The sequence below is a fragment of the Pseudophryne corroboree genome, chromosome 3 (genome assembly GCF_028390025.1).
Source record: "Pseudophryne corroboree isolate aPseCor3 chromosome 3, aPseCor3.hap2, whole genome shotgun sequence".
NCBI classification, from domain to species: Eukaryota; Metazoa; Chordata; class Amphibia; order Anura; family Myobatrachidae; genus Pseudophryne; species Pseudophryne corroboree.
This window is the reverse complement of record NC_086446.1, coordinates 748,068,901-748,082,442: the sequence shown is the minus strand read 5'-3', so window position 1 is coordinate 748,082,442 and position 13,542 is coordinate 748,068,901. Positions and strand designations below refer to the sequence as shown.

At 43.9% G+C, this 13,542-nt stretch overlaps 1 protein-coding gene across 2 annotated transcripts in view; it reads left to right on the top strand.

Annotated features, from left to right (window-relative positions):
* The window catches only part of ZMAT4 (zinc finger matrin-type 4), a 759,632-nt gene that overhangs the window by 728,942 nt on the left and 17,148 nt on the right, over positions 1 to 13,542 (top strand). For both annotated transcript variants that reach the window (XM_063962320.1, XM_063962321.1), the window contains exon 7: positions 9,914 to 10,044. In XM_063962320.1, the coding sequence (XP_063818390.1) occupies positions 9,914 to 10,044 (131 nt within the window). The remainder of the gene's footprint in view (positions 1 to 9,913; positions 10,045 to 13,542) is intronic.

The following is a 13,542-nucleotide window of genomic DNA, read 5'->3' as shown; positions in this document are numbered from 1 at the left end:
CAACAACAGCTGCCTTAGGGGATGTTTATTAAAATTTTAATTACGTTGTTTTCCTATTTCCCACCTCAAAAATACCTATGTTACATTTCATCTTCCTAACATATCGGGATGCAGTGTCGGACTGGGGCATGAAGGGCCCACCGGGGGAATGCAGTGATAGGGGCCCATACTTAGGGGCGTGGTCAGCCTACAAAGGGTGTGTGGCCAACTTCCACAGAGGCTTTAAATACACAATAGGCTTGGGCAGTATAATGCAACATATCTACCATGCATAATACAAGTGCACAGTCTGGAACCTGATCACTAGAGGAAGGAGTGGGCCCCCAGGCTGTGGGGCCTACCGGTGGTTTCCCCGTACCGCTGTGGGCCAGTCCGTCCCTGTCGGGAAGTAAGAGAATTAGTGATGAGTGAGTGAGGGCTTTTTGCATTTAAATATATAAATATTGCGCTGAGTGAGAAGAAATAAAATATCACAGCGAATAGTTGCACACAAGAAACCCAGTATTGCAGGCAGTAAGGTTAGTATCAATACTTGCTAAATAGTTATTGTTGTATAGAAATATTTTGCAACAAACATTCAAGCACATATACATATACATGGTGGAACATGCTACTATACTATTGTAATCTCCCTGAAAGTAGGTTTCAAAAGTAGGCAAGTATTCAGTGAGGGAATGAGAGAAAAGGGAGGGAAGTGGGATGGGGAGCGAAGATAATGGGAGAGACACAAAGATAGAGGGACAGGGGAAAGGAGAGGTAAAGAGAGACAAAGGAAAGAGGGGGGAGAGAGAGAGATAGATGGGGTAAGAGACAGACAGGGAGACAGGAGTGAACTCAGAGATACTGTTGCAGGAGGGTTAGAGATAGATGGTGAGAGAAAGAGACAGGATAAGTGGAGGCAAGATATGGGAAAAGGGGGGCAGAAGCATAAGAAAGAGGGGGAAAAACTTTTGGCAATGCCGACACAACAGCTAGCAACATAGCCAGATTAAGGGGGGGTTGCAGGGCATACAGTACCCCAGGCCCCCCTCTGTTAGGGGGCCCTCCAGCCAGAGCACACCGACATCGCTAGCTTTCCCTCTCACACAGTAGCAGAACCAGACAGCCAGAATGCGAGCAGGGCAGTCTGCATTGCAGGGAGAGTATCAGGTTTTATGAGCTACAGATTGAGCTTTCTGACCAGAGGAGAGATAGGAGGGTGGAGACAGCTGTAAGTGACACAGGGATCCCATCTTCTCCTCCTCTCTGCCTGGGTGTTTGGGTACTATGTAACCTGTTATTTAATGAGGGTCTAGAGAGAGAGAGACACACACATGCAGAGTCCTCCTGAATCCTGTACCAGTGTGTAAGTAGTACAGAGGCTGCTGCTTCTATTCTTGCATGTGACAAGATAAATTATAGATTTTCTTTCTATGTGTATTCTAAGGTTGTTTAAATTGTCTTTGTTCCACTACAAGAAAACTTTATAAAATAGTTGTCTCTCAATTAGGTGGAGCTATATACAGTACTCAGGCATTATTCAACTATTAGTTTAAATCTATTATACCCCATTGGCTTAAATTTAGTATACACAATCCATACATTTTAACATGACCCAGTCCTGGAGGGATAACATGATATCTTAAATTATGATTGCAATCATCTTATTTATTAAGTAGTTCAACACAGGTGACACCAATCATATATTAAGAAGGAAGTCCAGATAGAAAGCATTTTGTCCCTCCTGGAAAGGGTCATGTTGGGGGTATGCACAATCTAAAACCTTCCACCGGGGGCCCCCTTGTCTTAAGTGCCCCAGGCTCCCCCAAGGCTTAATCCGGCCCTGGCTAGCAAACCGGCAAATACTAGTGACAAAGAATGAGCCATAACCAAACCCACTACCTGCAGCATCCCAGTCAAAACCCCACGCACCCAGCCACTTGATCCCGCATAAAAAAGATGAGATTTCTAACCAGGCTTGGACTGGCCCACAGGGGTACAGGGGAAACCACCGGAGGGCCCCACTGCCTGGGGCCCACCTCCTGATCTAAGGATCAGGTTCCAGACTGTGCACTTGAATTATACATTATACATATGTCATCTTCTACTGGACTATGGTGTATTTTCTACAGTGCATTGCTGATATTAATCTGGTACAATATCATGCATGCAGCAGCTGAATTTACTGTATATATTTATGAAGGGGCCCAGACGTTGCACTCTCTAATGGTTAGTCAAACCAATGAGGTGGCAGGTCACACCTCCTCAGCAGACTGGCCACACCCCTAAACATGGGCCCCTACCACTGCATTCCCCCGGTGGGCCCTACATGCTCCAGTCCAACACTATTTCTGACTATATGAAGCTACCTGTACCCTGTAAAATAATAACCATCACCATAATCTAGCAGATCCATTGCGTGTGCAGCCACACATCCAATCCCTTACAGCCACACACTACATAGATCTGCCCAGCTGCAACGCTGATCACCCCTTCACAAAGTACAAGGTAAACTTCAAATAGTTAAAACTCTCCAGCTTGGAATGCTCTAGCTTTCTATGCAAGGGCAGATAGCTCAATGAATAGAGCGTCTGACTGCAATACCATAGGCAACCAGTTTGAATCCTGGGTATGTCAGCATCCTGAAATGTAATAAAGGCAAGTGTGATTGAACAACAAAGAGTTATCAAGTCAAGTCCATGAATGCTGTATAGCTATTAGCTACAGAAAAGGAAGGGGTAAGAGACAGGGATGGTCAGGAGATGCTGGGCTTCAAAAAGGGGGTGAAAGTAATTAAAACAGATAATTGACAAGTGCTGCCAATAGCGCCCCCTACCCTGCAGTGCTATGTGCATTGCACATCCCGCACACACCTAGTTACAGCCCTGATACCATTTATAATTGTACCATTCTCCATCTAAAAGAGAAGGAAAAGTATACTGCAGAAAGAGCATTCTATACAGTATATTATGAATTATCAAACCGCTATCTGAAACTGATGGGATAGTAGAATAAGGGGTCTATTCATGAAGCAGTGAAAAGACAGGAGAAGTGAGCCAGGGGAGAAGTTGCCCGTGGCAATCAATCAGTGTTGAAGTAACATTTATCAAGTACATTCTATAAAATTATATGTAGCAGCTGATTGGTTGCCATGGGCAACTTCTCCACTAGCTTACTTCTCCACACTTTTCACTGCTTTATGAATAGACCCCTTAGTTCCTTTTCACAGTGATAACCAGGATCTGGTGTCCCCCCGTCAATGTCTCGGTGACCGCTGAATCAGTAACAGTGCTCTGTAATACGTAGGTTTATTCTCTTCATAGTAAGAAGGGAAGAAACATTTTTACTTGCTCAGTCCCAACCCTTTTATACAAATCCAGTCTAGTCAGCAGGCAGTGATGCCAAGTGCAAGTTGGGCATCAAAAGTTCCATGCCTCACTGATCTGTACGATGTCCCGGCTGGAGCCACCTCTACCAATCTCCTCTGGTGGCACCAGCGCTCTAACCCAGCATAGGAAGGGTCTCCTGTTTATGCAGCTGCTCCCCTGCCATTGTTCTCTCTGAATAATTATTACTTTGTGGTGGTTCCTTTGTTAAAACCCAGTCAGTCATCAAGGAGCTGCAAGTATCCTGGGGCACTGTGTGGGCACAGCAGCACCAATATACTCATTCCTGACCGGTTTCATCACCTCCGGGAACTTCTGCAATCAGTGTGTACTTTCATCGAGAGACCAGCCCTCTAAAAATAAACATAATCAAACTTTAGTAGCTTGTCTTATGTAATAGTCTAATAGGCCCTACACACATGCCGATTTTTTTGAAAGATATGAACGATCTCGTTCATAAATGAACGAGAATTCGTTCATATCTTTCAGTGTGGAGGCTCCAGCGATAAACGATGCGCGGCCCTGCGCTCGTTCATCGCTGGTCCCCCGTCGGCTGTGCATGCAGGCCAATATGGACGATCTCGTCCATATTTGCCTGCACTTCAATGGAGCCGCGTGACGGGGGGAGTGAAGAAACTTCACTGCCCCCCCGCCGACGGGTCGCTCGTCGGCCGTATCCGCCGTCGGGCAGCTCGGCGGCGGATCGGCATGTCTGTAGGGCCCGTTATCCTAGCCTTCGGGTCCACAACTAACTGCAATACACTACTGAGGCAACACAGCTCCTTGATCTTTCCTTAAAAAGCCAATACTTGTCCAAGTCCTGAAATTACTCAGTGTTGTTAGAAGCTAACTTATCAAAATGTCCTGTAAAACTGCCCCAAATATGTGACATAACGTATGATTGCTGGACAAGTCTTTCCTGAGGTGCAGAATAGCAAAAAGGTTGCAAATCTCTCTCGTTGGATAACAATCACCTTCAAGGACTTCAGACTCTACTGTCAAGACAGCTCCTATTGTCGTGACCACAAGATCATTACTTTCTCACTGATGCTGTGACATTTCCATATATGTACGAGGGTGGTTCACTAAGTAAGGTACATTTCCCACCAGCCAGAGCAATGTAGACCACTGCACAACATCGTTCATGAGCAACTGATGGAACGTTTGAAACTGATTTCTTCAATGCCGGGACAGATGACTTGGTGTACCGTTGGATCAAATGCTTAGACAAGTATGGGGACTGTGTGGAAAAATAATCTGCATACTAATGATTATACATCTATGTACGAGTTAAATAAATTTACGCAATGAGAGGTCTTGTTGCCTTCATTTTTGAACCACCTTCGTAGCTCAAAAGGGACATCTACAGAATGTTTTCACATACGTATGACATCAGAATTTCAAGATATGTTCTAGAGGCCGGGTACGGGAATAAAAAACAGTGCAGGACAGTTGATAAATAATAAAAATATAAATGAAATGAAATCATAATATCAAAGATCTGTAATAAATGCCCCTTCCTGTTTCTGTACTTTATTGCAGAATAAGCTGCCACTGTGTAAAGAATAATAATAATTATAATTACACTGGTGCTTAGAGGCTGATGCAATGTTGAACGCATGCCAGTTTTGCGGCTGTGTTTTGAATTTATAAGCAGTCTTCGTGCTGTTTAGCTAAGTGTGGTCCTTCCAGTGTCGTACGGAACTCACTGGGGCATTTCCCGTTGGGGCAAGAGGGGCGTAGCAGCATAGTAGCTGGCCAGGGTATAGAAATTGCGTGTTGGATGAATCGCGCACTGCGCAGAGTTGCCCGTCTGTGAATATGTACGCCTGTTTTTGGAAGGATCTCTTGCACCATGGCTGCTGCAAATGTGCTCTGGTAATGAAAGCTAGAAAGCTTAAGAGTACAGATAGGGGCGGAACAGTCGCATATGTGCGTACAATCCAGTATATGGGACGCATTTAGGGAGTTATTCAGCTTGGATCGCAGTGTACCGAATATCGCAATCGAGCACAATATCACAATATGACTGACAGTGACGGCAGTCAGGGGAGTGGCGTTTTGCCGTTGCGGGGGAGTGGTCCAGCCAGTGCAGGTGTGGCCGGAACGTTTTTGAGGCGGTTGCGTGATGTCACACACAGCTGTCTGACTAAAAACATAACTGTAGTGCGCTTGCCTTCGCAGCCAGGCTGCAAAGACAGGGGTCATCCACAATTGCTGCGACCGCAATGTAAATTAGTCGCAGCCGCTGGGCAGAGGGTAGCGTGCTGGGCGGCCCCCATCATGCAATCGAAACAGTTGCAGATTCTGCTTTTTTAGCAGAATCTGCAATCCAACCTGAATAAGGCCCTTAGGTGGTCATTCCGAGTAGATCGCTAGCTGCATTCGTTCGTTGTGTAGCGATGAGGCAAAAAACTGGCACTTCTGCGCATGCGTATGCGGCGCAATGCGCATGCGTGACGTACTATTACATCGAACGATGTAGTTTCACACAAGGTCTAGCAAAGCTTTTCAGTCGCACTGCTGGCCGCAGAGTGATTGGCAGGAAGTGGGCGTTTCTGGGTGTCAACTGACCGTTTTCAGGGAGTGTTCGAAAAAACGCAGGCGTGCCAGGAAAAATGCAGGCATGGCTGGGCAAACGCAGGGCGTGTTTGTGACGTCAAAACAGGAACTGAACAGTCTGAAGTGTTCGCAAGCGCTGAGTAGGTTTTGAGCTACTCTGAAACTACACAAAAAAACTTTGTAGCCGCTTTGCGATCCTTTTGTTTGCACTTCTGCTAAGCTAAAATACACTCCCAGTGGGCGGCGGCATAGCGTTTGCACGGCTGCTAAAAACTGCTAGCAAGCGAACAACTCGGAATGACCACCCTAGTGCCTGCACGCAATGTGGTCCTTATTAAGTCCAGTTTATGTTCAACTAAGCATAAGCCTCTTAATGTCTGGTTAGATTTGGTATTATGTATTATTGATGCATAACATAAGCTAGACTTAAGAAGATCCTTGAGTGGCACCCTCTCTCTGGATCTATGTATATCTATATAGATCTATATATATCTATCTATATATATATATATATATATATATATATATATAATGTCAAAAATAAGGACAGCGCACCAGTGAATAATAATAAAAAGTAACACTTTACTTATGTAAATATCCACGTACATGTAAGTTTAAAACAATGCACTTAGCCACTCTCTCCGATAACTGCCGCTACGATGTATTCCTTCAGTCAGCGGGGTATTTCTCACGGAGACGCCGTTTGCTCTGTATCAAACGGGAGACAGAACTTCGTCTGCAGATGCAAGCCACGCCCAACGCGTTTCGTCACTAGGGGACTTCGTCAGGAGCTGTGCTATTGGATCCTCAAAGTTCACTTTTGCTTTTTACACTGATTGGTTGATCGCATTAAGATAATTTCTAACACTAGTTACAATATTTAACAACACACTTTTTGTAATTTCATATGCATTTACTACTTATGTAAATTGTGGGAACTTTGTGGTCAGCGGTTGACCGAAAGTAACCTCACCGCTGACCACAAAGTTCCCACCATTGGTTACAATGGAGCGCATAGGCGCTACATTGTATCACTGCCGTGTGCTACCTGACAGACACTACAGGAGCACACAGCCAATCAGGAGGGTGTCACGACGTGGCGCTCCCTGATTGGCTGAAGGAACCCTCTTAGACAGAAGTCAGGGGGGTTTCCTGGCAGTCGGGGAAAGGGGTCCCATGTGAAAACATGGGGCCCCTTTCAGTGCGTGGTCGGGTGTCCGTTTTTTTATTTTGCAAAGGTACGTGGATTACAAAAAAAACAGAAGAGGACCGATCTACACTGGATTATGTGAGTATAATTGTTCCCACAGGTACCCCATGGATTCTACACGTAGAAGAGGACCGACCCTCGTGTGAACATAGGTAAGTATGTATGTTTGGAGGTGTGCATGTATGGAATAAACTTATACTTTCAAGGTGTGTGTCTCCTGTTTTTATTGGGGTATTTTTCTAGTAGTAGTACTACAGGTACCAGCGGGCCCGGTTTTCCACCGCATGCTGGTACTTGTGGTTCTCCAAGTACCAGCTTGCAGGGGAGGCTTGCTGGGACTTGTAGTACTGCTACTAAAAACAATATTCACATGTTAACAAAAAGGCTATCAGCCCCCCATCCGCCGCCCTTGGATGGGGGGGACAGCCTCGGGCTTCACCCCTGGCCCTTGGGTGGCTGGAGGGGGGGACCCCTTGATTTAAGGGGTTCCCACTCCTCCAGGGTACCCCGGCCAGGGGTGACTAGTTGGGTATGTAATGCCAGGGCCGCAGGGACCAGGATAAAAGTGTCCCCCGGCTGTGGCATTATGTACCTGGCTAGTGGAGCCCGGTGCTGGTTTAAAAAATACGGGGGACCCCTACGCTTTTTGTCCCCCGTATTTTTGGAACCAGGACCAGGCGCAGAGCCCGGTGCTGGTTGATTAAATATGGGGGAACCCCTGTCATTTTCCCCCCCATATTTTTTCAACCAGGACCGGCTCAAAGAGCCCGAGGCTGGTTATGCTTAGGAGGGGGGACCCCACGCAATTTTTTTTTCTGATTTTACACTAAACAGACCCTTTCCCATAGATAACCATGCACAGATCTCACTGATCCGTGCATGGTTATCCAAACTCGACTGGAAAAAGCAGGTCTATTTTTTTGCTGCTTTTTTTAACGAATCGAAAAAAAACAGACCCGCACTTGAGCACTCAGAAACTAGCACCCAAATACGAATGAATGGTGAATGGCCGTATTCTATGAAATAACAGCCGCGTTTGACCGATGGTCTATATATTCGTATTTCGGAAGGCTGTCATTCAAATCATTACGAATAGACCAGACACTGCCGAGATTGGTGCTTAGTAAATTCCCGGATTGGGACTTAGAAAAAAAAAAACACAAATCGTCCAAACTCGGATTTTTAGTAAATACTTGCCGTGGTGTTTACTGCCCTATCCTTGTAAACTAGTAGGTCTTTTCTATCCTTCCCCCTTGCCCGACTTTTGGATTGTTCAATCAGGTTTGCTGGGTAAATGAAGGGTTTGAAGTTACACCTTTCTTAAAATAATGGTATTTGATGCTCAGTTAAAGCATTGTTGTGTCATATCTCTGCTTTTCTATATGGAAGTTCGTTATTATATTTTTTATCTACTTATCGATGTATGTAGATTGTAAAAAGTTCTGGAATCATGTTTTAATTACTCTCATTATGAAATTAAATCCTCCGAACCTGCACATATGTAATATGTAAATTAATCTTAATTTCGGGAGGTATAGGTCCTTCTGTTTTTAATCATTGGGCACATTGTAAACTGGGCGGCGGATTGCAGTTCTAAGTGTTCAGTAACTGAAAGATAATTATAGTATTGAATATTTAAAAGTAGTTGCATATGCTAATGAGTACCTTTATATTCGTTTATATCTTAATTTTTAATTTACCGCTGGGATATTATAAATTAAGCAGCGGACTTTAGCCTCTAAGATGTGAATAATGAAAAAGAAAGTTTATATGAGGCATTGAATGTTTATACTCATGCATTTACTAATTGTTATCAGCATATTAGCTTTTAACTCCAATCCACCACTCAGGTGTATGAACTTAATATTTATGTAAATGAGGTATATGATCCTTTAAAATGGACCTAAACGTCACAGACTCCAGCCCTCTGACGAAGTCGATGACGAAACGCGTTGGGGCGGAGTCTAGTGACGCTGAGGATCACCGTAGCTGCTGAACGAGTCTTGGACGTGTGTGTTTCCTGCCCGTGAGTCACAGAGAAATCAGTTGCCGGCGGGTGGAGGTTTCCAGTGCGATTGAGTGACACCTGTTCCAGCTATTGCCCGGTGATTGTTTGTGGAATCATGTGGTAACCAGCCCACACTGGTTGCCGTCTGGTACGAATGTAAAACATTTGTTTTAAAAACGTTGTGTTTTTAAAATAAAAAAGGTTTATGCACTATGGAGCGCCCCCTTTATATGTTCTATTGACAGATATATATATATATATATATATATAGATTATATATATATATATATATATATATATATATTCATGAATACCTATGGGTGAGAAATCTTAGAAACATTACCTTTGAGTTGAACATTGAGAAAAGATTAGCTGAGAGCTGCAGTGCCGCATGCTGCCATATTAATGCAAACATCAGAATCTCATTACTCCTGTAATGCCGTATTATGAATAATGTATAATAATGTAAATAATTATCGTGCAATGTGTAAATATATATTTTTTAAGTATTGCTATGGATTCGCTTCACAAAAGGAAGAATTGCCATTCCCACTTCAACGCTGTAATATTATATAAGTTGTAATTACCAGGAACATTTCATTCTTTTACAACTCAAACTCCATTAGATGGAATTACATAAATTCATATTCAGAAAGAAAAAGCGCAGACACGTCCCTGTGTGTTTAATATATTAACTGTAGCTGCGTGTGATAGAATCTGTTCCCGGAACGTAAATGGTAATTGAGTTTTCTGTTTTGTTATGTCCAGTGCAAACAACACATCAGATGGAACCAAATTAAACGGAGAAAGGAATCTGGAGAATTCTGCTGATTCGCAGAGGCAGCCGAGAGGCACCTACCTCACCAGGAATAGCATGCAGAAGAGACTGGCTAAGGATGGTGCGTATCTGCGGATCTGTTGTGTCGTGTGTGTGCATTTGTTGTTGATATGCAGTGGTGTTGTCAGTACATGGACACAATGAATTAATACTGCAGGAGATACAGATGGCTGTAGGAATCGCACATCACATATACATTCACCTTTTCTGGATGGTGCTGACAGCGATGCGTCCTAATTTAGTATCTTAGCAATATGACTGTAAATATTATAAATGTATCCTATGCAACATATCTCGCAGGATCTTCCGCCCACCGCCAGGTGTTATAAAATGTCTTGCGGCTTGTGTACAGATATAGAAATACTGAAAAGTGGAATCCTATTTATAAATGTTTTATTTTTAATGGCATCCTATTAGGGAACATTTTCATCTTTCACTGCGGGAGACATATTTTCCTTCTCCGCCAAAGCGTATCCTGACGATTTAGAAAACCATTTGCTATCCTTTCAATCGATGGAGTTACATGTTCATTTTATTAAAAAGTAAATGTTTAAATAGATATATTGCGATTATTATCTAGAACATTCGGCCCTACATCATGTCAGCCTTTGGGGCCCGTTTATCATCGATCGCATTTGCAATGCGATCCGGGCACGATATTAGCGCCCAGAATCGCATTGCAGAATGATATCACATTGGCCGGATGTATCATCCGTCACAGGCAGGGACAGGCGCGTCCCTACGATGTTTGGTGCCGGAACTGCTTTGCATGCATCATTAGCTCATATTGTACAAGCTGCAGATAAAATTAAAATAGTAAAATACAGCAAAGCACTGTACATCTTGATCAGCCGCCTATAGTACATGATAAGACCGGGCCACTAATCCTAAAATACAAATTATACAGAAGGATGACCTATCAGAGTCACAGAAACCCGTAACGATGTCAGGCGCTTATCAGACCTACAAATACACTGCGCTGCCTAATGTAACCAACCACTGGCAATATTATCAGCCTGAAGAGCCTATTCCACTTTCAGGCTTTGCACAGAAAAACTAAAGTTAATGGAGTTTTACCACCGCTTTCATTTCATGCCGGAATTATCGCCGTTACAATCTGATTATTTGAAAGTATTATTCTGCATTACCTTTGCCCTGTCAGACTGAGAATAAATGTACCTGCGTTTTATTACTGCTGACTGTCAGGTGCTCTGACAGATAATTACGGGGTACTGGAATGGATCTCAGCAGATAGAGATCTATCATTCCGCTAACATCAGTGTAATGTAGAAGTAATAAGTCTTTTAGGTCCACACATAACATTTTATTGTATGTACTATAACCAGCTTACATCTGTGGGAGAGGCCATATAAATAGGACATAGTGCTGGTGTAGGGACATATTATAGACAGGGCCTTAACTGAGGGTGTGCGAGCTGTGCGGATGCCTGGGGGGCAGCACCGTCACTGCCCCACGACACCTGTATGTGGCTTGCAGGGTGCCTGGAATCAGGGGCGTATCAAGAGAGGAGGCCCGTGTGCAGACTATGTCTGGGCCCGCTCCGCTCATTCCAGCAGAGTTGTAGACTCTGGTCACTAGGGGACCCTAGTGCTGTCCCAGAGTCTAGTGTTCATGCACAGGTCTCCAGGAAAATGGCATGGCGGCCATTTTCCAAGAGATTTCCTTACTGCGCATGTGCCAAACACCGGGAAAATGGCTGCAGCGCCATTTTACTGGTGATTCCTGCAGAACGGCTGCTGCCGACGCAGGACTCCGGAGGGTAAGTATTGAAAAAATGGGTGCAGGGTGTGCAGTGTGGGCCCCACTGGAACCCGAGCACCCGTGTGCACCACTACCAACGCCATTGCTAATCAGTGCACATGTCAATCATTAAAAATAAAAATGACAATAAAAACAAAAGTAGAATATTGCAGAATATTGCAGAATTTCTTAAAATACACACAGGCACAGGGGGTCCGATAGGAGCTCTCCCCTGTCATGTGTTCAAAGTGAGGCAATCGCTAGTGTGATTACTTCTACTTTGGCAGTCGGCCGTGCTACTGCGTGGCTTGAAGATTTTGCATGTGCAAGCGGCCACTGGCATGGGGGGATCCTTGCCATCCCTCTCCTGGGAAAATAATATTGTGGACTGTAGCCCATAGGCTACAATGACTAACGCTATCTGTAGATGGCCTTAACTTCCAGGGCCAAGCTTCGTAAATTTGCCAATTAAGCAGCCCCCATAGAAACCTTTGTGGTCAAAATTGGAGAATCTCAAGATACTGTACTTAATATTTGCAGATACCCCCCCTGAAAATGGTTGTTTTCAGGGGATATCATACAAACATTTGTTGATAAATATGGCTCTGAAAAACAAGGAATGGCGTTAATGCTGCTAACTCAATATGTCCACCTCTATAAATGACTCTGTTGTAATTGCACGTACATCCGGCTGGTAGATAGCCCAGGCACGGTAAAATAAGCATGGTCACTATCGGACTGACGCAGAATCGCTCTGCAGCTGGATATACACATCTAAGGGCTATTCTGTGTCGTACTCAACTCAGTCTCATTTCCACATAAGTGGTTGGCAACAGAGAATTTACACAAATGCTAGGCTTGTGGGGCAGGTTGAGGACGTGTAGACAGAACTTTGGGGGTTATGTAATAGGTTCAGAGACGTGTTTTAAACATGTTCGCCAGTACAGTTAAAGAGGCAATCAGTTATTAGGCAAAACCAGCCTTATAACCGATTGCCACTTTAATTAGTGATGAACTTGACAAAATCATGGCGGTCCTTTGATCTCGGAATCCAAGTATACAGCAGGTCTGGTGAAAGTGTACACTTATAATGAGGGAAGACGGAAAACTAAGAGTACGGCTAGTGACGGCACAACTGCATTGATGGACGAAAATAGTCATTTTTGCATACGTAATTCAAGTGCAATTGCGGTAGACTTGCTTTCCCCACTTGGGCAAAAATAATCCTATGGGCGGGGGGGGGGGAGGATAAACTTTCCCTGTAAGTGACAAAGAGCCATGTTAGTTTGTCCTGTAGGTTAATCTCTGAGACATCATTTCATTTTGATTTAATGGCCTGACTTTGCTTGATGCATTGATCCTGTTTAGAAACTAATCCAGGATTAGACTTGATTGGTTTCCTGCCTTATTTACTTCAGGGCTGATTTACAATTTAGAAACATAATTTCATTTTCCTGAGTCCAACATCTCTTGGTCGTGCAGAATCAATGTAGTATTAAAGTAATAACAAATACCCCCGATTTCTCTAATTTCATCTTCGAGAATTTATTAAAGAGCAGTGAGCTATTTGTCACAATTGTCATTTGTAAATATGAGTTCAAGTATGTCCAATATGAGTGAAAGCATTACTGTAGAGGACGAGGCAGCCATCTTGGGAACACTCAGCTGCTCTTCTGTGTAATCAATCACTTAAGTCCCTGCCCCATCGTAGGTTACCATTTTAATTTCCTTCCACACAAAGTGTACACACTAAGGGCCCATCTTTGTCAGAAGCCAATTAACCTACCAGTCTGTTTTT